This window comes from Leptonychotes weddellii, chromosome 15 (genome assembly GCF_054177405.1).
Source record: "Leptonychotes weddellii isolate Sample4059 chromosome 15, ASM5417740v2, whole genome shotgun sequence".
NCBI classification, from domain to species: Eukaryota; Metazoa; Chordata; class Mammalia; order Carnivora; family Phocidae; genus Leptonychotes; species Leptonychotes weddellii.
In genome coordinates, this window is record NC_138383.1 from 5,892,797 (window position 1) to 5,913,716 (window position 20,920).

Below are 20,920 nucleotides of genomic sequence, written 5' to 3' on the forward strand. Positions count from 1 at the left end.
TTTTGAAGTGTCTAGGATTGCCAGAAGCTTCCAGACATAGTATGCAAGATGATATTGTGGAAGTGCAGCCGCTTTTGAGAGAGCTTGTTTGGAGGTTCTAGCAGGGGAGCGCAGCTACTCGTATACCCTTGACCGAAGAACGGTCCTCCTCTATCGGGGAAGGTCGTCCTCTTCGACCGAGAGCGCAGCTTCGGGAGGGACGCACATGGAGTGGTGAGGGAGGAAGGGGACACCCGCCTAGCCAGCCAGATCAGCCGAATCAACCCTGGCGATCAATGGGGTGACAGATGTCGCAGCCAGATCGCCCTCACATCCAGTGCAGCCGCTTTTGGAGCCAGAGTTGGATTTGCCTTTTTGGTTTTGTTCTTTAGTAGTTGTGTGACTCTGGGCAAGTAACGTAACTGCCTTGAACTTCAGTTTCCCCTGCTATAAAATGGGATAGTACTTACCTCAGAGGTAGATTTTTGTTGGGCTAGAGATATTGTCCTCATATCATCATCAATAATATTAATTTGCAAAAAAAGAAGAAGAAGAAGAAGAAGAAGGTAGCAGGAAGGGAAGAATGAAGCGGGGGAAATCGGAGGGGTAGACAAACCATGAGAGACGATGGACTCTGAAAAACAAACTGAGGGTTCTAGAGGGGAGGGGGGTGGGAGGATGGGTTAGCCTGGTGATGGGTATTGAGGAGGGCACATTCTGCGTGGAGCACTGGGTCTTATGCACAAACAATGAATCATGGAACACTACATCTAAAACTAATGATGTAATGTATGGGGATTAACAGAAGAATAAAAAAATATTAATTTGCTTCTATAAAGACTCACTCGGCTGAAACACGGTTAATTCTTTCCTTGTTTCTTTCCCAAGCTAATGGCTCATCAAGGGCAGGCCTTGTGACTTAAGACCCCTATGTCCCTGTCCTTGACACAGTGTTAGTAAATACCAGTTCCGCAACACATTTGTTGAAATAGATGGACTTAAACGGATTCTCAGGGAAGGTAGGTGGCCAGAAAGGAGTTGTGGGACCCAGAGGGACCTCCCACTCTCATCGGACCACAGGGAGCTGCTTTCCTGGAGCCCGGAGCTTGTGGCTGGAAAAAAACAGCGGGGCTGTCTGCTGATGTGGGTTTGACAGGTCAGTAAAAGGGAACCAAGAAAGCAGATGCTCAGGGGGGAAAAAAAAAAGGAATGGGGAGGACAGGGATTGACATGGAAGAAACTCTGAGAGAGAGGGCTGGCTGAGAAAGTGTGGGCCCAGAGTGGCGTGGGGACCAATGGTGGGGATGGGGGCGGGGAACGGGAGGCTGGGAGAGTGGCGGGCCCTGGGGGCTGAGTGGAAATGGGAGAGATGTAACGGGGACAGCACTCCGACGCAGAAGAGAGGGCGCGGAGGCACGGGGTCGAGCTGAGAAGGACGCCTGGCAAGCCACTGTAGCGGATCCCAGGGGCCGACTCCCGGCGCCTGGAGTGGGCGGTGCGGGGCGCGGCAGGTGCGGGGGCGGAGCCACGTGAGGGCGGAGCCCAGCGGGGGCGGGGCCGACGCCTGGCCGGCAGGCGGGGTGCGCCGCTCCTCTTCTGCGAGAACAGCGGGGGCCGTGGAGCTGGAGCTGGATCCCGAGCCGGGGCCGGGGCGGGAGTCGGGGCCGGGGCCCGGCCAGAGCGGGCTCAAGCGCTATGGGGTCGGCCGACTCTAAGCTGAATTTCCGAAAGGCGGTGATCCAGCTTACCACCAAGACGCAGGTGCGCCTGGGGCCCCGGCCTCCCCACCCACCTGCCGGGCTGGGGGCTGGGCAGGGCCGGCGGGGGTGGGGGGGGGAGCTGCGCGAACTTGGCTCGTGAGGAGATGGGGGACCGACTGGCCTGCAAGGTGACGCTGAAGCCAGGGCCGGAGCGGGACCCGTTGTCCTGTACCCCAGGGCTTCATCCCCTAACCCTAGCCCCTCACCCCCAGCCTCCTCTCCCGGGAATATCCCTCTACCCGCAGCCGCTGCTGCCACCTTAGGCTGACGTGTGCCTACTCCCTGAGCCAGCATCGCCGCTGTCCGCCACCTGTCCCGCCGCCTCCCCCCACCTCACCCCCGCTCCCACCCCTCCAGCCCCGCATCTTCAGCTTCACCCCCACTCCCGCCCCCACCCACCCATCCGCCTCCCTGCTCCCCTCCCTGCCCCTCGGTGCCCGCGATTCCTGGACGCACAGACCCGGCTGATTCAATGCAAACAAAGCCGGGCCGGCGCCTACCGGGTCGGGGAAACAGCTGGTGCGGGGTGGCAGAGGCCTCGCTGGGCCCAGGTCGATGCCCACAGCCAGGGAGGGCCCAGGTCTTCCTGAGAACATGCAGAGTGGCGAGCAGCGCTGCAGCCTAGCAAAGGGACCTGTTCCCAGGCCCGTGGAGTCGATTCTCAGCTGGGGACCACCACTCTCTGGGGCTCCTCCTCTGAGGCCCAGCAGTGGGGTTGGCTGTGTTTTCAGGTCCCCTCTGTTCTCTGAGTCAGGGCTGAGAACCCTCCAGGTTGTCTTTGACTGGCTGGTGTGGGGCCTGGGGGTGTCGTTCAACCAGTACCCTCCCCCTGAGTTCACAAGTAGCACAGAGGCCACCTCCTTGCCCCCAACACACAGGACCTGGCTCCTTCCCTGTCTACCCCTTCTGTCCTTACCCCAGAACCAGGCTGCTCTGGCAGAGATGCCCAGCCCTGACTCTCCAGGTCCCCCACTTTCAAGGGAGTCAGGACCTGCTGCCATCTGGGACTTTCCTCTTACCCTTACCCCCAGGGCTCTCTCTTGCTCTTGGCAGTTAGAGTGGGATTGAGGGATCCGTCCTCCCCCAGCCAGCTGATCACAGCTCCAGAGGCCAGACCTCTCTGGTCCTAACACTCTCTCGTTCCCACAAGAGAAAGGTCAGGTGCCTGGCAAATGCCCAGGGCCCCTGGAGAGTCCAGTCCCAGCTAAGAGGCATTTGATAGAAACAAGACTTTGCTTCTTGCCACTTCCCTAATGGCTCCTGGTTAGTTCTAGTACTTGGCTTTTTTGGGATGGGGCTTCTAGGTCTGTGGGCAGCAGGTGACCCAGCCCCTCAATGTGGGGCCACAGGGAGAGGCAGGAGGGAGGCTCCCATGTTTACCTACCTGGGGAAGGAAACACATTGTTGGAGGAATGAACTATGGGCTGTTGACTCAGCCAGCAGGGTCCTTTGCCAGGCCAGCAGGATGAGCTCAGTCGGGTCCCAAAGGATCTGGGTGGACTAGATTCCTACCTGTGCTGGCCCTCTCCCCAAAATATGGTGTGTTCCCAGCTTTCCCTGGCTGCAGCCCTGTTATGGAGCTGACTGAGATGGTGCTGTTCCGTTTCCCAGCTGAGGACAGGGAGTTGGCTTGGGTCAACACTGGAACCAGATACTGGGCTGGATCTCCCTCCAGAGACCACAAGGGCCCTATAGTGGGAAGGGACCTGGGCTGGCTGGAGGGAGAGACCCCGAAGCCTCCTGTCCTGTGTAGTGACCTGGCTTGGGCAGCAGAGGAGTGAAGACCAGATCCCACATGGTCGTTCCAGACCTTGCCACTCAGTGTCTCCAAGGAGATTTAGGCCAGCTGTCCACAGGGTGTCCTCCAGTCTCAGACCCTTAGAGGCTCTGCCACGAACACAGATGTTTGTTCTGGGCAGCAGACAAGCTGACCCAGAACCTTTTCCTATGGCCTGGGTGTGAGCTGCTGCTGCTGGGCCTTCGCCACTGGGCCTTCCCTGCCTTCCTGCACTGCATCCTGTTTTCTTCCTGCCCTGGGCTAGGCCTGACCCTGGTCCTGAGGCTTAGCAGTTTTGGCTGTGTTTCCTGGACCTTTCCTGGGGTGGGTGGGACCCTCTCTTAGATCTGCCTTTTTGGAGACTCTCTGCCATAGGCAGGGGGAGACCTGGTGGGTCCATGTGTACATGTGTGCACATGTATGTGCGTGTGAATGCTGCGGGGACACGTGCTTCCGAACAGGTCACCCTTAGCAGGCTAGAGCACTTATGGTCTTCTGCTCCCCCTCACCCCCCAGAAAGTTCAGAAGTTGCAGCTGGGCTCCCAAGCTGGTGGGGGGCGTCTGGCCTGAGCAGGTGCTAGTGAAGCTGCGGTAAGAATATCTGTTTTCCCCCCAGGGTGGCTCAATCCCTATGCCCTGGCAGCATGGGCCTTCCCGTCTGTGGCAAAAAATACTCTTTTTAAACAAACTGGCTTGGATTTGAGAAGCTTCCTTGGGTTGTGTGGAGCCCAGCCCAGGGAACTGGGACAGGAGTTGAGCCATGTTTCTCCCCTCAGAAGCCCAAGGGGCTCCAGTGACCCTGGCCAACACCTTGGAGCATCAGGCCAGCCTGGGATCACAGCCAGGTGATGGGCACCAAGCTGAAGCGTCCAGGCCACAGTGGGAGCTGGAGGGCTGGGACTCAGCCTGCTTCTCGGCTGGGCTAGCTGGGGGCCTCCTAAGTCTCCTTTTAAGTCTCTCTCCTCGTTTGGAATTCAGTCCCCAGGTGACACTTGCCTGATGAACTAAGCCAGAGGTCAAGTCCACTGGTGCTCAGATGAGTTTCTGCCCCTTTAAGGGGGTAGTGGCTACTGGGGAAGGGGGGGAAGTGTCAGAGAACGGGGAGCTTTCCATAGGTGCTCACAGGTTTTCTAGGATGTCCTTCCCCACACCAGCCCTGGCCCCCCACGCTGGCAGGTGGTGCCCCGTGATCCCAGGGACTGTCAGAGGGCTGCCTTGGTTAAGGCTAGAAAACCCTAGCCCTAGGCCCCTCCTTTGGCCTTTGTTCTTGTCCCCTAGCAACTTGCTCTACCAGTTCTGGGACCGAGCAGGCCCTGGTACCAGGCCTGTCCTGGGGGCCATGGCCACTTGCTGCCCTGTAGCTTGGAGGGGGGGCATTGCTTGGGGAGTGGGCGAGGTTACGCCCGGACCTCGGCGACACTTTCAAACCCAGCTCTGAGTTTGGACAGCCCCACTGATGCTCAGGCATGCCCAGTGACTGGGTTGAAGGGATCTCTAGGACGAATGACAACCTTTTCCTGAACAAATATTGGCTGAGAATCTGCCATCTGCCCCGACTTCAGGGTCAGGGAAGAAGGAAGGGCCAGTGGGCTAATGGGACCTCGAGGCAAGTGCATTGAGACCCCTGGAGTCAGGGCCAATGTTGAGTGACTGAGGGTGCGGAGCAGGGTTCCAAGGTGGGAACAAACCTGTCGGTCCAGAGCTCTGGGAGAATTCTGGGAAGAGGGGATTCGGAGAACAGAGTTATTATTATTATTATTATTATTATTATTATTATTTTTAAAGATTTTATTTATTTATTTGAGAGAGAGAGAATGAGAGAGAGCACATGAGAGGGGGGAGGGTCAGAGGGAGAAGCAGACTCCGCCGAGCAGGGAGCCCGATGCAGGGCTCGATCCAGGGACTCCAGGATCATGACCTGAGCCGAAGGCAGTCGCCTAACCAACTGAGCCACCCAGGTGCCCTATTATTATTATTTTTAAGATTTTATTTATTTATTTGACAGAGAGAGAGTGAGAGAGCACAAGCTGGGGGAATGGCAGGCAGAGGGAGAGGGGGAAGCAGGCTTTCCGCTGAGCAAGGAGCCCGATTCGGGGCTTGATGCCGGGACCCTGGGAACATGACCTGAGCCGAAGGCAGACGCTTAACCGGCTGAGCCACCCAGGTGCCCCAGAACAGAGTTATTTTTCCTTTTTTTTTTTTTTTTTTAAAGATTTTGTTTATTTATTTGACAGAGAGATAGCGAGAGCAGGAACACAAGCAGAGGGAGTGGGAGAGGGAGAAGCAGGCTTCCCGCTGAGCAGGGAGCCCGATGTGGGCCTCGATCCCAGGACCCTGGGATCATGACCTGAGCCGAAGGCAGACGCTTAACGACTGAGCCACCCAGGCACCCGAACAGAGTTATTTTTAAATGAGATGTATATTTTTTTCTGATGGTCAGAGTAAAGCACACTGTATGTGGATTTGTGTGGTAGCAGGGCCTGTATCGACCCTTTCAGAGAAGGGAGGAGGCCAGGATGATGGAGCAACTGGGGTCTCTTGCAGGAGCTGCTGTTCGCAAGAGTGCCTTGGGCACCCTGGCCTCTCAGCAGGCGACTATTCAAAAGGAAAAAATAGTAAATATGCGTCCTTGCAGAAAAATATAAGCAAAAAAATAAAAACCACCCAGAGAGGGGCGCCTGGGTGGCTCAGTCGGTTAAGCGTCTGCCTTCGGCTCAGGTCATGATCCCAGGGTCCTGGGATCAAGCCCCTCATCGGGCTCCCTGCTCAGTGGGAGGCCTGCTTCTCCCTTTCCCTCTCCCCCTGCTTGTGTTCCCTCTCTCGCTGTGTCTCTCTCTGTCAAATAAATAAATAAAATCTTTAAAAAAAAAAAAAAACCACCCAGAGAGATAATCGCTGTGAGCGTTCTGTCATTTTTGTCTAGGCTTTTATTACTATATAATTTAGCAAAGAGTGTGACCATCCTGTAGTTAGTGTTATATCTTATCTTTTCCACACAGGGTTGTACCGTGAGCATTTTTCATTCATTAATAGTCTTTGGCAACATGGCCCTGGTGGTTGAGTAATATTCTATTCTACGAAAGGGCCTTAACTTTTTGAGTGTTTCCTGCTTGTTGGTTATTTAGGATCATTCCAACTTCTCACTATTATCAACAGTAACACATCGGCGAACCTCCTTATAGGTGCACATCTCTGATCATTTCCTTAGGAAGGATTTCTAGAAGTGGCGCTTACGATTCAGATTGGTTCGGGCGCCTGGGTGGCTCAGTTGGTTAAGCGACTGCCTTCGGCTCAGGTCATGATCCTGGAGTCCTGGGATCGAGTCCCGCGTCGGGCTCCCTGCTCAGCGGGGGGTCTGCTTCTCCCTCTGACCCTCTTCCCTCTCGTGCTCTCTGTCTCTCATTCTCTCTCTCAAATAAATAAATAAAATCTTAAAAAAAAAACAAAAAAAAACCCGATTCAGATTGGTTCCCTATGCGACTGCCCGTAGGATTCAAAAGGCACCAGTGTGCTCACAGTGTATGGCCTCCATAGGACTGGTGGGACTTCGGGATTAGAAGGGTGGGCATGCGGGGAAGAGGGGACAGCCGGAGCACAGGCAAAGAGAGGTTGTGACAGTGTTGTGTTGTAGGGGTAGCAAGTACAGGTGTGTGCGTGCCCACGGGCAGTGTGTACGTGTGCGCACGTGGCGCGCACGTGGGCATGCATGTAGGTATGTTAGGTAGATATTGGCTGATGGTCTGGCCCGATCCTGCAGGCAGCGGGGACCCCCAAAGGTCTTTGTAGAGGGGACAGTGCCTTTGGTGCTGTGCCTTGAACATGGGCTCGAGGCGGTGTGCAGGCAGGGCTGAGGTCGTAGATTTGGAGCTGGGGCCCTGGCAAGAGTGGCCTGAACAGCGGCCCTAGCAGTGGGCACTGGGAGGGGCGGGTGCGGTCAGAGAGCCGTGGGGGTTGGCTTCTTTAGATCTGGCATCTGTTGGGCATGCAGGAAGAGGGTAGAAGCTGGGGCTGAGGGGGGCACGGTGAGGCTGGGCTTAGGTGAAATGAGCACACATCCCCTGTCTTCTTCCTTTGGGGAGGGGCACAACCTGGGTCTGGCCCCCAGCACTTGACCTAGCAGCATGGTCTGGGGAGGTCCCCAGGTAGGGAGGCCTGACCAGAGGAGGATGGTGAGTTACCCTGTCCCTTGGGGACTGAGTTAGGCTTTGGCTGCCGAACTCAGTGGTTGGCTGACCTCTGACATCCGTGCCCAGTGTCTCCAGCCTGCCTGTACCAGCGGGAGCTCACAATGGCTGAAGGATGTCCCTCCTCTCCCCCCACCCCCCCGCCATGGGAGGGCCCCTGGGCACCAGCAGGGATGGACTAGGGGGACCGTGGCTTCCCTTTTGGGGCTCCTTTGTCTGCAGACTGGGCACACTGTGGGCCTGTTGACAAGAGATTATATAACAACTCTGGACACACCAAACCGCCCCCCCTCCAGCCTGTGGAAGCCACCGATGAGGCCTTTTGGGACCAGTTCTGGGCAGACACGGCCACCTCAGTGCAGGATGTCTTCGCACTAGTGCCAGCGGCAGAGATCCGGGCCGTGCGGGAGGAGTCACCCTCCAATCTGGCCACTCTGTGCTACAAGGTGAGCTTAAGGTGCTCTGGCCCTCGCTGCCACTCCCACTGAGCCGTTCCCCACCCTCCGGGGAGGCTGAAGCTGGCCCAGCCCTGCGGACCCAGAGAGCAGGCCCCCACGGCATCCCCCCTGTCCAGGTCTGGGCAGTCTCGAGGCTGTACCCACATCTGACCCACTGGCTCTGCGGGGAGGGGATCCTGGCAGCCACCCTCTGTGAAGGCGTCCACACATCAGCTCGTTCAGCTCACCCTGTGTGGTGGGTCCTGTTAATGTCACCGTCTTACAGATGAGGAAACAGGCTCTGACAGGTGGTCACTCAGCAAGGTCTCAGCCAGTGAGCGGTGGGTTGGGCTCTCCGGTGATGCTCTAGGCTGCTCTCTGACCCACTTCCCGTCCCCCCTGGGCTGGATGGCCCTGTCTGCCTCTCCCCCTCTGAAGCCTGGGGTGCCCATCCTGACCCTAAGCGCAAGGCCCCCATGCCCCACCCGTCCAGCGTGCCCCTCTGCCTGTCCCCACAGGCTGTGGAGAAGCTGGTGCAGGGAGCCGAGAGTGGTTGCCATTCGGAGAAGGAGAAGCAGATTGTCCTGAACTGCAGCCGGCTTCTCACCCGCGTGCTGCCCTACATCTTTGAGGACCCCGACTGGAGGGGCTTCTTCTGGTCCACAGTGCCCGGGGCAGGGCGAGCAGGGGTCTGTGGGCCTGGCTGTGGGGCCGGGTGGGAGGTGATGTGGTGACAGGGAGAGAACCCATTCAGGGCCCATCACATTCCTCCAAATCTCTCGTGGGGTTTGGGAAGTACAGGGGAAGGGGAATGGGGGTTGCTGCTGAGGCAGGGGGTCATCTCCCACATCTGCTGGGCAGACGTGGGGGCAGGGCTGCTGGGCACTCTCCCTCCCCGCCCTTTCCCTCCCTGGTTTATCTCCAGGCAGCTGGCTGAGGGCAGGACCCCAGTGATTCCAGCAGGGCCGAGGCTCTAGAGTTTTCGGGTCCTGGCCTGGCTCCTTTCAGTCAGTGGGGAGGTTTCTTCCTGGGTCCCAACCCCACTCCTCTTCCTGCCCCCTTCTGCCTTAGGAGGTTTGGGGTGGTTGGGAATCTTCCTTCCTTTTCCTTCGGTCTCTTCCTTCATCCCTCTGCCCATGGGTGCCTGCCTGGGCCCAGATCCAAACCCTTTCCATCCCCCAAGTCCTGGGGCCACCTCTCCTCGGCCAGCGACCACTGAGGCGGCCTGTGTGCTATATCCTGAGCAGGGAGAGGGTGATGATGAGAATGCCCGGCCCCTCGCTGAGTCCCTGCTCCTGGCCATCGCCGACCTCCTCTTCTGTCCAGATTTCACTGTCCAGAGCCACCGAAGGAGCACTGTGGTGAGAGCCCCCCAGTCTCCCACCCCTAGGCTAGGGAGGGCTCTGGTCCTGGGTTGGGGCTGGTTGAAGTTCCCTTGGGCAGGACCCCGCGGGGGCAGGGGCTGCTCTGGAAGAGCTGGGCAGGGCTGGGGAAGGGCCTGTGACCGGCATAGCTGGAGAGGAGCCAGCTGGTGCCTGGCCCTGCCCCCTCTATCCGGGAGTCTGGGCACAAGCACCCATTGTCCTCGCCTGGGCAGTGGATGGGCGTGTGGGGCTTGGACACAGGAGGTCTGGCCTGCTCACTTCCTGTGGGCCCATGGACTCGACCTTTAGTGTTCTCTGCCCCCTCCTAATCCCCAAGCACCGCCAGGTGCACCCAATTCCATTCCCCTCCCTCCCTGTCTCTCTCTCCCTGCCTCAAGCTGGACTGATCAAGTAAAAGAACCAGAGAAGAAAAATTAGCTTTCAAGAGGTTGAGAACATTAATTTCTTCCCTTGTGCATTATCACCTGGGGCATTTTGAGGGTCTGTCTTTAGGAGAATATGAGGGTCTCTGCCCCCAGGGACGACAGTGGGGGGACTTGGGTTGGCCACCCCCAGCCTGACCGCTCCCAAACCATGTCCCCAGGACTCGGCGGAGGACGTCCACTCCCTGGACAGCTGTGAATACATCTGGGAGGCTGGCGTGGGCTTTGCTCACTCCCCCCAGCCCAACTACATCCATGACGTGAACCGGTGAGTTTTGCTTGGACCCAGAGCCCAAGTGTAGCTGGACTCCAGGCCTGCCCCCCACTCCCCAGCTCAGAGAGGGAACCGTGCGTGGGGTCTTTCAAGGAGACCCTGTCCACTGGTGACCCCACAGCAGCCTGACGGGGATAAAATGAGGTCATTTCTTTTCATGGACTTGAGCTGGGGCGGGGCGGGGCAGTGTGGGCATGCCGTCCTAGAGAAGAATGGAGATCTTCAGGTACTGAACCCCCTGCCATAACCCCCCCACCCAAGGATGGAGCTGTTGAAGCTGCTGCTGACGTGCTTCTCTGAGGCCATGTACCTGCCCCCAGCTCCGGACGGTGGTGGCACCAACCCGTGGGTGCAGTTCTTCTGTTCCACGGAGAACAGGTGAGGGGCCCCTGGCCGGCCTTTCCATTCTCCTCCTTTTCCAGGCAGCCCCGAGCAGAGGCTGCCCGCCAGCCCGGAGTCTTAGTTGAGGGGAGGTGCTTCCCCCTGGTGGCGATGGCTTGTAACTTAACAGCCACACGTTTCGCCCACGCCGTCCAGTGTCCCACTGGGGGGCCCCAGGTGCCTAGGTCCTGGGTCCTCCATCCAGAGCTGTGCTGTCCAGCAGAAATATAATGCAAACCACATATGCTGATGTCAACATAAGTTGAACATTTCTAGTGGTGACGTGAAAAAAGTAAAAAAAAATTGGGTGAAATCAATTGTAATATTTCATTTAACCCAATGTACACCTAATAGCAGTATTTAACATGTACTCGATGTTACCGAGATGTTTTACATTCCCTTTTCAGGCGAAGTGTTCAAAATCCCGTTGTGTAGTTTACAGTCACAACACCTCTCAATTCAGACCAGCCACGTTTTAAGCTCTCAGCGGCCACAAGTGGCTAGTATGGGGTTGTGCAGGGTAGAGAGTGGCTGGGGAGAGGGCGTAATGAACACCCTGAAGGCGGGGAGGCCTGGCCCACACGGGGGTGCTCCTGGGCTCTGGGGGTGCCACATGGGGGGACTGAGGGTGTAAAGAAGCTACGCGAGCTCCCGCTGTGCCCAGGGCTGTGCAGGGAGTGCCCGGGGCAGTGCCCCTGAGGGGGGCTCACCTTCTTCCTTCCAGACTCTCATTCCCACATGGCATGCCTTATCCTTCAGGTTTTGCTGGCCTTCTGCCCAACTTTCTTTTCCTCCCCCAGAAGAGAAGGCAAGCCAGGAGACCCCCTCCACCCGCCACAGTCCAAAGCTGGCCAGAGTTTTTTTGTTTTTTTCTCACCAGCATTATCAGGCAAGCGGCCATGCTTTGCCACTCACGTAACCTCTGTGGGTCTCAGTTTCCTCGCCTGTAAGATAAGGAGCTTGAACCCTGATGTCTTACAGATCTCTGAATGATGTCAGTCTGTGGCCTGGGAACTGGGTGATCGAGCACATGCTCTGCTCCCCGAGGGGAAGCCCACCTCCCTGGGGTACTCCAACTCCTGCTTTGAAGCCCCGAGGGAGGGCACCTGCCCCTCAGATCCGAGGGACATGTCATTACATTGTGTAGCACCACGAATGGACCCCAGTGTAAACTATGGGCTTTGATGGCGGGTCCATGTAGGTCTGTTGATGATGACACATGAGCCACTCCGCTGTGGGATGTCAGTAGGCGGGGAGGCTGTGCATGGGTGGGAGTGGCGGGACACGGGGGAATCTCTCTGTTCCTTCCTTGTGATTTTGCTGTGAACCTGAAACTGCTCTAAACGTAGTCTTAATTTTTTTTAGTAGGCTTTAGCCCTTGGGGGAAAAATCTAAGGGGTGTGGACGTGATTTCCCACATAACTGGCCACCCCGCTCTTGGTATAAATTCCCCTGCCCTTGGCCTAGCCTGGCCTGGGTCCCGGATGCAGGTCAGGACAAGGAGAAGTCTCTTTTCCTCAGGAAGGGGTGAGCCTGGTTCTGCTCTCTGGCTCCCAGCCTGGGGCTAGCACTGCAACACTTGTCGAGTGAGGGGCTGGCTCGACGGACCCTCCCGTGTGGCCACCTGAGGGGTGGACGGAGGCTGGCCGGGCGGTCTCCACAGCCTTGTTCCTCTTCTACTGCAGACATGCCCTCCCCCTGTTTACCTCCCTCCTCAACACCGTGTGTGCCTATGACCCTGTGGGCTACGGGATCCCCTACAACCACCTGCTCTTCTCCGACTACCGGGAGCCCCTGGTGGAGGAGGCTGCCCAGGTGCTCATTGTCACCTTGGACCATGACCGTGCCATCAGCACCAGCCCCACGGTGGACGGCACCACCGTGGGCACTGCCATGGACGACATGGACGTAAGGATGGGAGTGGCGGGGAGGGCAGCTGGCCCTGCCAGGCTCTGGGCTCCCTCTTTAGCAGAGCTGGGCAAGGGGGCCCCTCATGGTGAGCCTGGGGATGTCTGAGGGGGCTCTGCTGCCACCACCTAGGCCCGAGGTCGGGGCGAGGGGGGGAGCCACCTGCTTATCATAGGCTCCACTCTTGGCAGCCTCCAGGACCCGAGAACCTGTTTGTGAACTACCTGTCCCGCATCCATCGTGAGGAGGTGAGTGGACCACTGTTCTTGCTCGAGTGCATTCTCAATGCCCACCCGCCACAGTGGTTTTGGCCTTGCAGGGGGGTGAGGGGATGGAGATGAGATGGGGTAAGTGGGAGTCCTGACCCCTCCAGGAAGGAACCACGGTCCCCGTGGACTTGGCCACCCCAAGGGATATAATGATGGTAGGACTTCAAGGGTTTTGAGATGCAGAAAAGGGCTGATGGCCTCAACTGGATAGGGGTAACTGGGCAGTCTTCCAGGAGGAGGTGGCTCTGATGTCAGGGTTTGGAGGGGGGAAGGACAATGGACTTAAAGACCAGGAAGACCCGAGTTTGTGTGTCTTGTGACCTTGGGGGAGGTTCTTGTGCTGTGACGTGGGGACAGTAACTGCTTCCTCGCCTTCTTGGGAGGATTACTGGTAGCAGGTACTTAGTAAGCGACAGTTCTTTGAGAATAGGAGAGTGAACCTCTGGTGTGACAGGGTGATGGGGACGGGGAGGGGGATGGCATCTGTCCACACGGAGTCCAGATGGGCAGGGGCCGGTTCAGGGTGTGGGTGTGGGTGGGGGGTCACTAGGAGCATCCTTGCTCAGGGATGGGGGAACCTGTGGCTGGGGAAGGGGCAGGGGTTCTCTCCAGACCTGCCCTGGGCTCAGCTTCCTGAGGGGCCTGCCTCAGGACAGCAATTGATGACAGAAACTGGGCCTTTCAGGCTCTAGAGGTGGGACCAGGCTCTGGGGGAGTGAGGAGACATTTGTGAGGGAGCTGGACTGGACAGATCCCTGCTGTCCCCCGCTCAGGACTTCCAGTTCATCCTCAAGGGCATAGCCCGGCTGCTCTCCAACCCCCTGCTCCAGACCTACCTGCCCAACTCCACCAAGAAGATCCACTTCCACCAGGAGCTGCTGGTCCTCTTCTGGAAGCTCTGTGATTTCAATAAGGTGGGCTGGCCTCAGGTCCAGCCTGGCGGGCAGTGGCGTGCCCTGAGGTGGGGAGCGGCTACTCTGGATAGCCTAGGGATGGGGACAGCATCTGGGGAGACTCCTGGGATGGGGAGAGGGTGGGGCACAGGTGTCTCCGCTCTGACCCTGCCCACCTGTTCACTCCCTTCCTCCAGAAATTCCTCTTCTTTGTGCTCAAGAGCAGTGATGTTCTGGACATCCTGGTCCCCATCCTCTACTTCCTCAATGATGCCCGAGCGGATCATTGTAAGGCTGGGGTGGACGTAAGATCCTGGGGGCTTCCTTGTAGAGGGGCGGGGCCCCAGGAGCTCAGGCTCAGGCCTCTGACCTCCCAGGAAGGGCTTCTTCCAGTGCTTCTGAGATGGGTCCCTGCCCTGCACTCCTTCCTCCCGTGCCTACCCCGTGTGGTGACTTCTCCCGTACCCCATGCTGCAGCTCGGGTGGGTCTGATGCACATTGGAGTCTTCATCCTGTTGCTGCTGAGCGGGGAGCGGAACTTTGGGGTGCGGCTGAACAAGCCCTACTCGGTGCGCGTGCCCATGGACATCCCGGTCTTTACCGGTACCCACGCAGACCTGCTCATTGTGGTGAGGGGGCTCCCTCATCCAGGACATGGGGGCATGGGGGACGTCCTTTCGGCTGAATCTGGAGGTGGAGGGGACCCCATGGCCACCCCTCTGCCTCCCGGCACAGGTATTCCACAAGATCATCACCAGCGGTCACCAGCGGCTGCAGCCCCTCTTCGATTGCCTGCTCACCATCGTGGTCAACGGTAGGGGTGCTGGGAGCCCGCCTTCCCCATGCTCACCACCAGGTGGCGCCAGGCCAAGGCTGATCTGCCATGCCTCCCTGGTTCAAACCTGCCCAGTCCAATAGCAATATGATGGCAGCCGCCGCATATGTACTGGTTAATTTTTGAGGCATATTAAGAAAGGAAGGAAGGAAGAAAGGAAGGAAGGAAGGGAAAGAGAGAAAGAGGTGACAGTAATTTTATAATACATTTTATGTAATCTACGCTATCCAAAATATCAGCATATAACCCCCATTAAAAATTATTGGGATATCTTACATTCTTTTTCACACCTAGTCTTCAAAATCTCGTGTGTTTCACACATGCAGCACATTTCAGTTAGAACTAGCTATGTTTCAAGCGTTGGGTGGCCACAGGTGGCTCGTGGCTACTGCATTGGATAGCGTGGGTTTGGAAGGCATGGTCTCAGGGCACCAGGAGGTGCCCTACCCTCCAGCGAGGACTGGGGACAGCTGCCTCCGAGGGGAGGGGCTCAGGCTGGCTGGCGTGCTGGGCCCAGCAAGGTGGGTGGCCGTGGGCTGAGGCAGGATGACTTCAGTGTGGCCATCTTTCGGAGAGGACAGCCCTGGGTGGGAGTGGTTCGGACTCCAGAGTTGGTGGGACAGAGCTCTAGCTGCGCTGTGAGCTCTGGGGCCAGAACCCTGCCTTCCCTTCCTGGTTTGCTTGCTGGGTCCGACTCACACATTTTAACTGAGCACTGGTTAAGTGTTGCTGGCTCTGAGAATGCATTTTTGAGCAGAAAAGCTGCTGTCTCTGCCCCAGCCTGGGCAGGGAGGGCGAAGTGAGACAAGGAAGCGCATGGATCCCTTTGCGACTTCAGGCCATCCACACACGTCTCATCTCAGGTTCCCCCTCTCAGGCTCTGCCAAAAAATAAGTTTCTGATTATGTGTGGAGTATTGTGATCCCAGTTTGATATTCCAGAAAGACTTTTAAAGATCCGGAGTTTGTCTCCCTGCCTATTTTATGACTGGGAACTCTGGGCAAGTTTACAAACCTGTCTGAGTCTCAGTTTCTTCATCTATGAAATGGGGCTGGTTCCCTCTGCGCCTGGCCCCCCTTTCAGAAGTGTGGGGAGGAGTGGGCAAGATGCTGTGTGTGAGGCTCAGTAAACGGTTCGGCTGTCCACATGGTGGAGGGACGAGGGTGGGGCCCACATGGCCTCCTGGAGCTCTGCAGAGCATGGCCCGTGTGGCCTCAGCCTCTGAGGGTTTGGTGTTCCGGGCTTTGTGGGGGATTTTACAAGCACGGGGCAGGGAAGGTTTGGCAGCGGGAGCATCGTGTCCTGCGTAAGTCAAGAGTGTGCAGGGATGGCTGGGTGGGTGGGGGGAGCCCCAGGAGTGAGCTGGCTCCTCCCCTGCAGTGTCCCCCTACCTCAAGAGCCTATCCATGGTGGCTGCCAATAAGCTGCTGCACCTGCTGGAGGCCTTCTCCACCACCTGGTTCCTCTTCTCCGCTGCCCAGAACCACCACCTGGTCTTCTTCCTCCTGGAGGCCTTCAACAACATCATCCAGTATCAGTTCGATGGTGAGGCGGCAGCCCGAGCTCTGGTCTGGCCTCAGGGGGGGAATCAGGACGGGCCGTGTGCAAGGACACCTTCCCGTCCGCCTGAGGAGGGCAGAACCCTCTGCGTTGCCCCCCCACAACCCCGTTTGTTCAACATGCATTTATCGAGCATCTGCTGCGTACCCAGGCCAGTGCTGGGTGCAGGGGATAGAGGGGAGAGCAAAGCAGAATGCTCCCTGCCCGTGCAGCTCACAGCTGGGGATTAAGACACAGAGGGAGGCTTTAAACAGATGGTCACCCAGACAGGTCACCTCAAATCTGATGAAAGGGAAGCTCAGAGCGGTAGGACCCTGATGGGTATTGTCAAGGCCACACTGCCTGGTGTAGTGAGGGTCTTGCCACTTGGTGGCTCTGTGACTGTGGGCACATAACCTCTCTGAGCAGTAGTGTCTTCGGCTGGCAGACGGTCATAATAATAGTGCTGGAGTCCTTACGTCTGATCTGAGGGTGTTCGGAGGATTAAGTAATCACCCACAAAAAGCATTCAGCACAGTGTCTGGTGACTTAGATATTAGCAGTTACTATTATTTCCAAAATAAGTAATATTTCCACTGATCTGTGAGGGATGAATGGAGGTGGGGTGGGGCAGAAAAAGCATTGTATGGTGTGTGTGTGGGGGGGCAACATATGCAAAGGCCCTGGGGTGAGATGTTGAACTGGGAGCAGGACAGTGTGGCAAGAGGCAGGACCAGATTGTTGGATGGGGCCTTGAAGGCCCGGGGCCGAGGGAAGTCAGCGTGGGGCACGGACCATGTCGTCCATCCTCCCTGGTGACCTGGCTCAGGGACACAGTCAAAGTAAAGAAAAGCTGGCTTGGTGTGGACTCTGACGTGCTGGGCCTGCCCCACTTTGCCAGTGTGACCCCTTAGTGGGCCGGGTTGCGAGGGGGTCTGGAAGGTACTGGGGAGCGGCACCAGGGGAGCTCAGCCCAGAAGCTCCTCTCCAGCGATGTAATGTCCTGGTATAACCATGGCTGCACATGCCGCCAGGTGCCGCCTTCTCCAGCGCCCTCTCTTGGGCGCCCTGTACCATCTCCTACCCCTGGGGTTAGATACCCGCCTGTCCTCTAAACTCCCCCTCCCAGAAACCTGCCCAGGTGGAGGAAGAGGCAAGGGGGCCTCCCTGACGTGTGGCCTGCTCCCTCCCTACAGGCAACTCCAACCTGGTCTACGCCATCATCCGAAAACGCAGCATCTTCCACCAGCTGGCCAGCCTGCCCGCCGACCCCCCTGCTCTCCACAAGGCCTTGCAAAGGCGTCGGCGGGCACCTGAGCCCTTGTCCCGAACTGGCTCACAGGAGGGCGCCTCCATGGAGGGCTCCCACCCGGCTGCCCCCGCTGAGCCTGGCACTCTCAAGACCAGCCTGGTGGCCACCCCAGGTCTGGCCTGGCAAGTGGCAGGGGCGAGTGTGGATGCCAGCATGGTTCGGGGATGGGCAGGGTCTCTGGGATGTTATCCCATCTCTGGCAGAGGGCATGGACTGAGTTGGGAAGCTGAGGGGATAGGGAGGGGGTATTGGGAGGCCCAGGAAGGTTAGCTTGGTGCAGGGTAGGGGCGGGATTGGGGGGATCACGCATAGCATGCTGAAGTGGGTGGAGGAAAGGGGGGGCCCTCGTGGGGCCCAGTGCGGATGCTTTCTCAGAGGGGCCCTGTGACAGGTGTTCTCACACCCACCCACCCCCACTCCCAGGCATTGACAAGCTGACAGAGAAGTCCCAGGTGTCCGAGGATGGCACCTTGCGATCCCTGGAGCCCACGTCCCAGCAGAGCTCGGCAGATGGCAGCCCGGCCACGGAGGTGGGCAACGGGGACTCCTGCAGTGGGGTGACATTGGGACTTCCCTTTCTCCCTGGCCTCTGTGTTTGAGCTGGGCCAGCGCCCTCTGGGGTCACCTGCAGCAGAGGGCAGGAACCCTGTGTCCAGGACATCCAGGGGCTGCTTTCACAGACCTCTCCCTTGTTTACTAGTCCCAGGCTTAAGCCCTTGGCCTTCAGACTCCTCATCCATCAGCCTTATCTCAGCTGACTGGCCTTTACCCGACCAGCCCAGTCAGCCCCTGGCCCTGAACCTGTCATCAGGCTGGGCTGGGTCGGGCAGGGCCTGGGACCCAGGGCAAGGGGTGCTGGGCCGGGCTGTCCCCTCTGTTGGGAGTGAGCCCCCCCCAACATGAGCCAGTAGAGAGGCCTCATTGCCCCCTGGATTCCAGGCTATGGGAGGGACTGGGAAGAAGGGCTGCTCCTCTGCCCTCCGCCTCCACTCTGTGCCCACTCCTTCCACCCCTCACTCCCATCCCTTCTCTGGGACCAGGAGCCCGACCAGGCGTGGCGGGAGCAGCGGCGACTGTCCAGCACGTCAGCCAGTGGGCAGTGGAACCCAACATCGGAATGGGTGAGGGTTTGGGCAGATGGCTCTGAGTTGGGGCGGACAGGGGTGCCTGGCCTAGTTAAGCTCAGTTAAGGCTTGGATGGGAATGTGTCCAAATCCCAGAACCAGCCTGGGAGCCAGGCTCTGGGCCACTCCTTCCGGCTGGCTGGGTGACCTTGGCCACTCTGGGCCGGTTGCTTCGCCCGTCTACACTGTCCCAGAGTTCTGCTGCAGAGTTGAGCTTCAGCTGCTCACGGTGCTAGCTTTCTTACTGAGCTTTCCTTTCCAGCTTCTTTCCCCAAGTCGCTTGTCCACTCCCTTCTGTGTGTCCTGTGATCACTACTGATTGCACTTCCCTGGGGATAAACATCCTACTTGGTCATGCCATTGTGAGGCTCCAAGGGGAGAGTTTTTGGCACATAGTGTATGCTCAGTGAGAGGCTCTTACCATGAATAACAGTCACTGTTCGTGGGCACTGCCCTGTGCCAGGCCCTTGCTGTGGTGAGCGGGGACACTTCCTGCCTTGGGGAGCCTGTGGTTCTGGGTCAGGGGTCAGGCCTATCCCATTGCCCGTGGGGGCTGCTTTCCCAGCCCCAGGAACCCCGGTCCCTCCCTCAGGTTCTCTCTTGGAAGTCAAAGCTGCCGCTGCAGACCATCATGAGGCTGCTCCAAGTGCTGGTTCCCCAGGTGGAAAAGATCTGCATTGACAAGTGAGCCTGGGGGTGGCAGTGGGGGGGTGGGGGTGGGGGATGGGGGTGGCGGGCAGGAGTGGCAGGTGGGCTCTGAGGCGGGGCAAGCCCAGGCTTGGGTGGGACGTGGCTGGGAGCATGGGGCCCATGCTCCCCTTGACTTTCAGAGAGGGTTTTCCCATGTGAGCACATGGGAAACCACCCCCTCTTCCTGGCAGGGGCCTGACAGATGAGTCAGAGATCCTGAGGTTCCTGCAGCATGGCACCCTGGTGGGGCTGCTCCCTGTGCCCCACCCCATCCTCATCCGCAAGTACCAGGCCAACTCGGGCACGGCGATGTGGTTCCGCACCTACATGTGGGGGGTCATCTATCTGAGGTGGGTCTGGTGTTCCCCTGAGGGTCTGCCCAGGGGGGCCTCAGCTCTGGGTCCCACCATGGTAGTGGGGTTCATGTCAACATAGTCAACCAGGATGGTCTTGTCTAGAGGGTAGGCACCCACTGCTTGGGGTGGGACATCAGGGTGGAAGGGGTTTGGGTTGGATGACCCTCTAGCTCCTCCCCAGTCTTTTCTGCAAGGCCTCCCAGCACTCCCTGCCCACTCCCTCCGCAGGAATGTGGACCCACCTGTCTGGTACGACACGGATGTGAAGCTGTTCGAGATCCAGCGGGTGTGAGGATGGAAGCCTACCGGGGGATGGGACTGGGGAGGGTGGGGATCCTGGTGCCCTGATGCTCCCCTGACCTACTGTTCTAGGCTTTAAATTACCACAACCAACCGGGGCTGGCAGAGGGGCTGAGTCCTGGGTGGCAGGCCCTAAAGGCCCCAGGTGGCTGGGATGATGGGGACAGGTACTGATCACCCCCACTGAGGGCTGGACTCACAGAAGCCTCCCATCTCCAGCACTGCAGGCCCTGGCCAGAGGCCCCACCTCACTCTGGCTCTCCCTCAAGACCCGTTTCTCTGCTGCCTATCATCCCCAGAGGCTACCAGGTCACTGAGCCCTCATGCCTTGCCCAACAAGGGAGCTGTGGGCTGTCCCTTGAGGCACCTGGGCAGGGGCGGGGGGGGGGCCCTTCCATGCCTTCTAGCCTGAAACCACCTGGTCCAGGCCCAGCTTGCTGCCAGGGCCCGAAGGAGGAAGGGGGGTGGCCAGGCTGCTTGAGGAGACTGGGGGGCTGGTAGACTGCAGAAGCCAGAATGGGAGACCTCATGGATTTTAGGGGTTTGGAGTGGGGTGTTGAGGGTCTCCTGCTGTATTCTTCCTGGTCAATGGATATAACCTGACTCCCTGTTATCCAGTATGGGGGTGGGAGAAGAGTGTGGAGGGAGCTGTTCAATCCTCCCTGCCTGGATGACTGGGGCCAGAGGGGGCAGGGTGCCCCCCCTCCATCCTCCAGCTCCGGCCTCTGGGTCTCCCCTCACCCTACCTGTGTCCGTACAATCTTTGCTCTCTACAATCGGCCTCTTTACACAATAAACCACCCTCTCCACGTCCTGGCTCTTTGTGCTTGGAGGGGAGGGGCTGGGGTCATGGCTCTTGTCTTCAGGGGAGCTGGGGCCTCTGCTTCCCAGAATCAGTCCCCAGAGGGCCCTCGGCATTGGCCCAGGAACCAGAACTTGTCATTCTCTCGGGTGGGAAAATGGAGGATTGTACTCTCTCACCCAGGGCGTGGCCCCCTGGGCTATGGCCATCCAGAGAAAGAGCCCATGCAGGAGAGGAGAGAGGCTGGCCTCCCAGCCTTCTACAAGGCCCCTGAGGGGGCTCTGCTGGCCCCA

The 20,920-nt window shown here is 58.3% G+C and overlaps 1 protein-coding gene across 4 annotated transcripts in view; it reads left to right on the forward strand.

The window, feature by feature from the left end:
• Positions 1-20,634, forward strand: part of HID1 (HID1 domain containing) — a 32,415-nt gene extending 11,781 nt beyond the window's left edge. Inside the window, exons 2-20 of one of the 4 annotated variants that reach the window (XM_081804551.1) lie at positions 1,598-1,740; positions 7,997-8,146; positions 8,656-8,826; positions 9,385-9,498; positions 10,106-10,212; positions 10,480-10,596; positions 12,285-12,507; positions 12,699-12,755; positions 13,550-13,690; positions 13,867-13,957; positions 14,147-14,298; positions 14,405-14,483; positions 15,885-16,049; positions 17,240-17,467; positions 17,779-17,885; positions 18,396-18,476; positions 19,072-19,163; positions 19,361-19,519; positions 19,707-20,634. In XM_081804551.1, the coding sequence (XP_081660677.1) occupies positions 1,675-1,740; positions 7,997-8,146; positions 8,656-8,826; positions 9,385-9,498; positions 10,106-10,212; positions 10,480-10,596; positions 12,285-12,507; positions 12,699-12,755; positions 13,550-13,690; positions 13,867-13,957; positions 14,147-14,298; positions 14,405-14,483; positions 15,885-16,049; positions 17,240-17,467; positions 17,779-17,885; positions 18,396-18,476; positions 19,072-19,163; positions 19,361-19,519; positions 19,707-19,791 (2,385 nt within the window). In that variant the 5' untranslated portion in view covers positions 1,598-1,674 and the 3' untranslated portion in view covers positions 19,792-20,634. Of the gene's footprint in view, positions 1-1,537; positions 1,741-7,996; positions 8,147-8,655; positions 8,827-9,384; positions 9,499-10,105; positions 10,213-10,479; positions 10,597-12,284; positions 12,508-12,698; positions 12,756-13,549; positions 13,691-13,866; positions 13,958-14,146; positions 14,299-14,404; positions 14,484-15,884; positions 16,050-17,239; positions 17,468-17,778; positions 17,886-18,395; positions 18,477-19,071; positions 19,164-19,360; positions 19,520-19,706 lie in introns of those variants that run through there. The other 3 variants (XM_081804552.1, XM_031037548.2, XM_081804553.1) reach the window with 3 other exon arrangements.
• Positions 20,635-20,920: the final 286 nt, after the last annotated feature.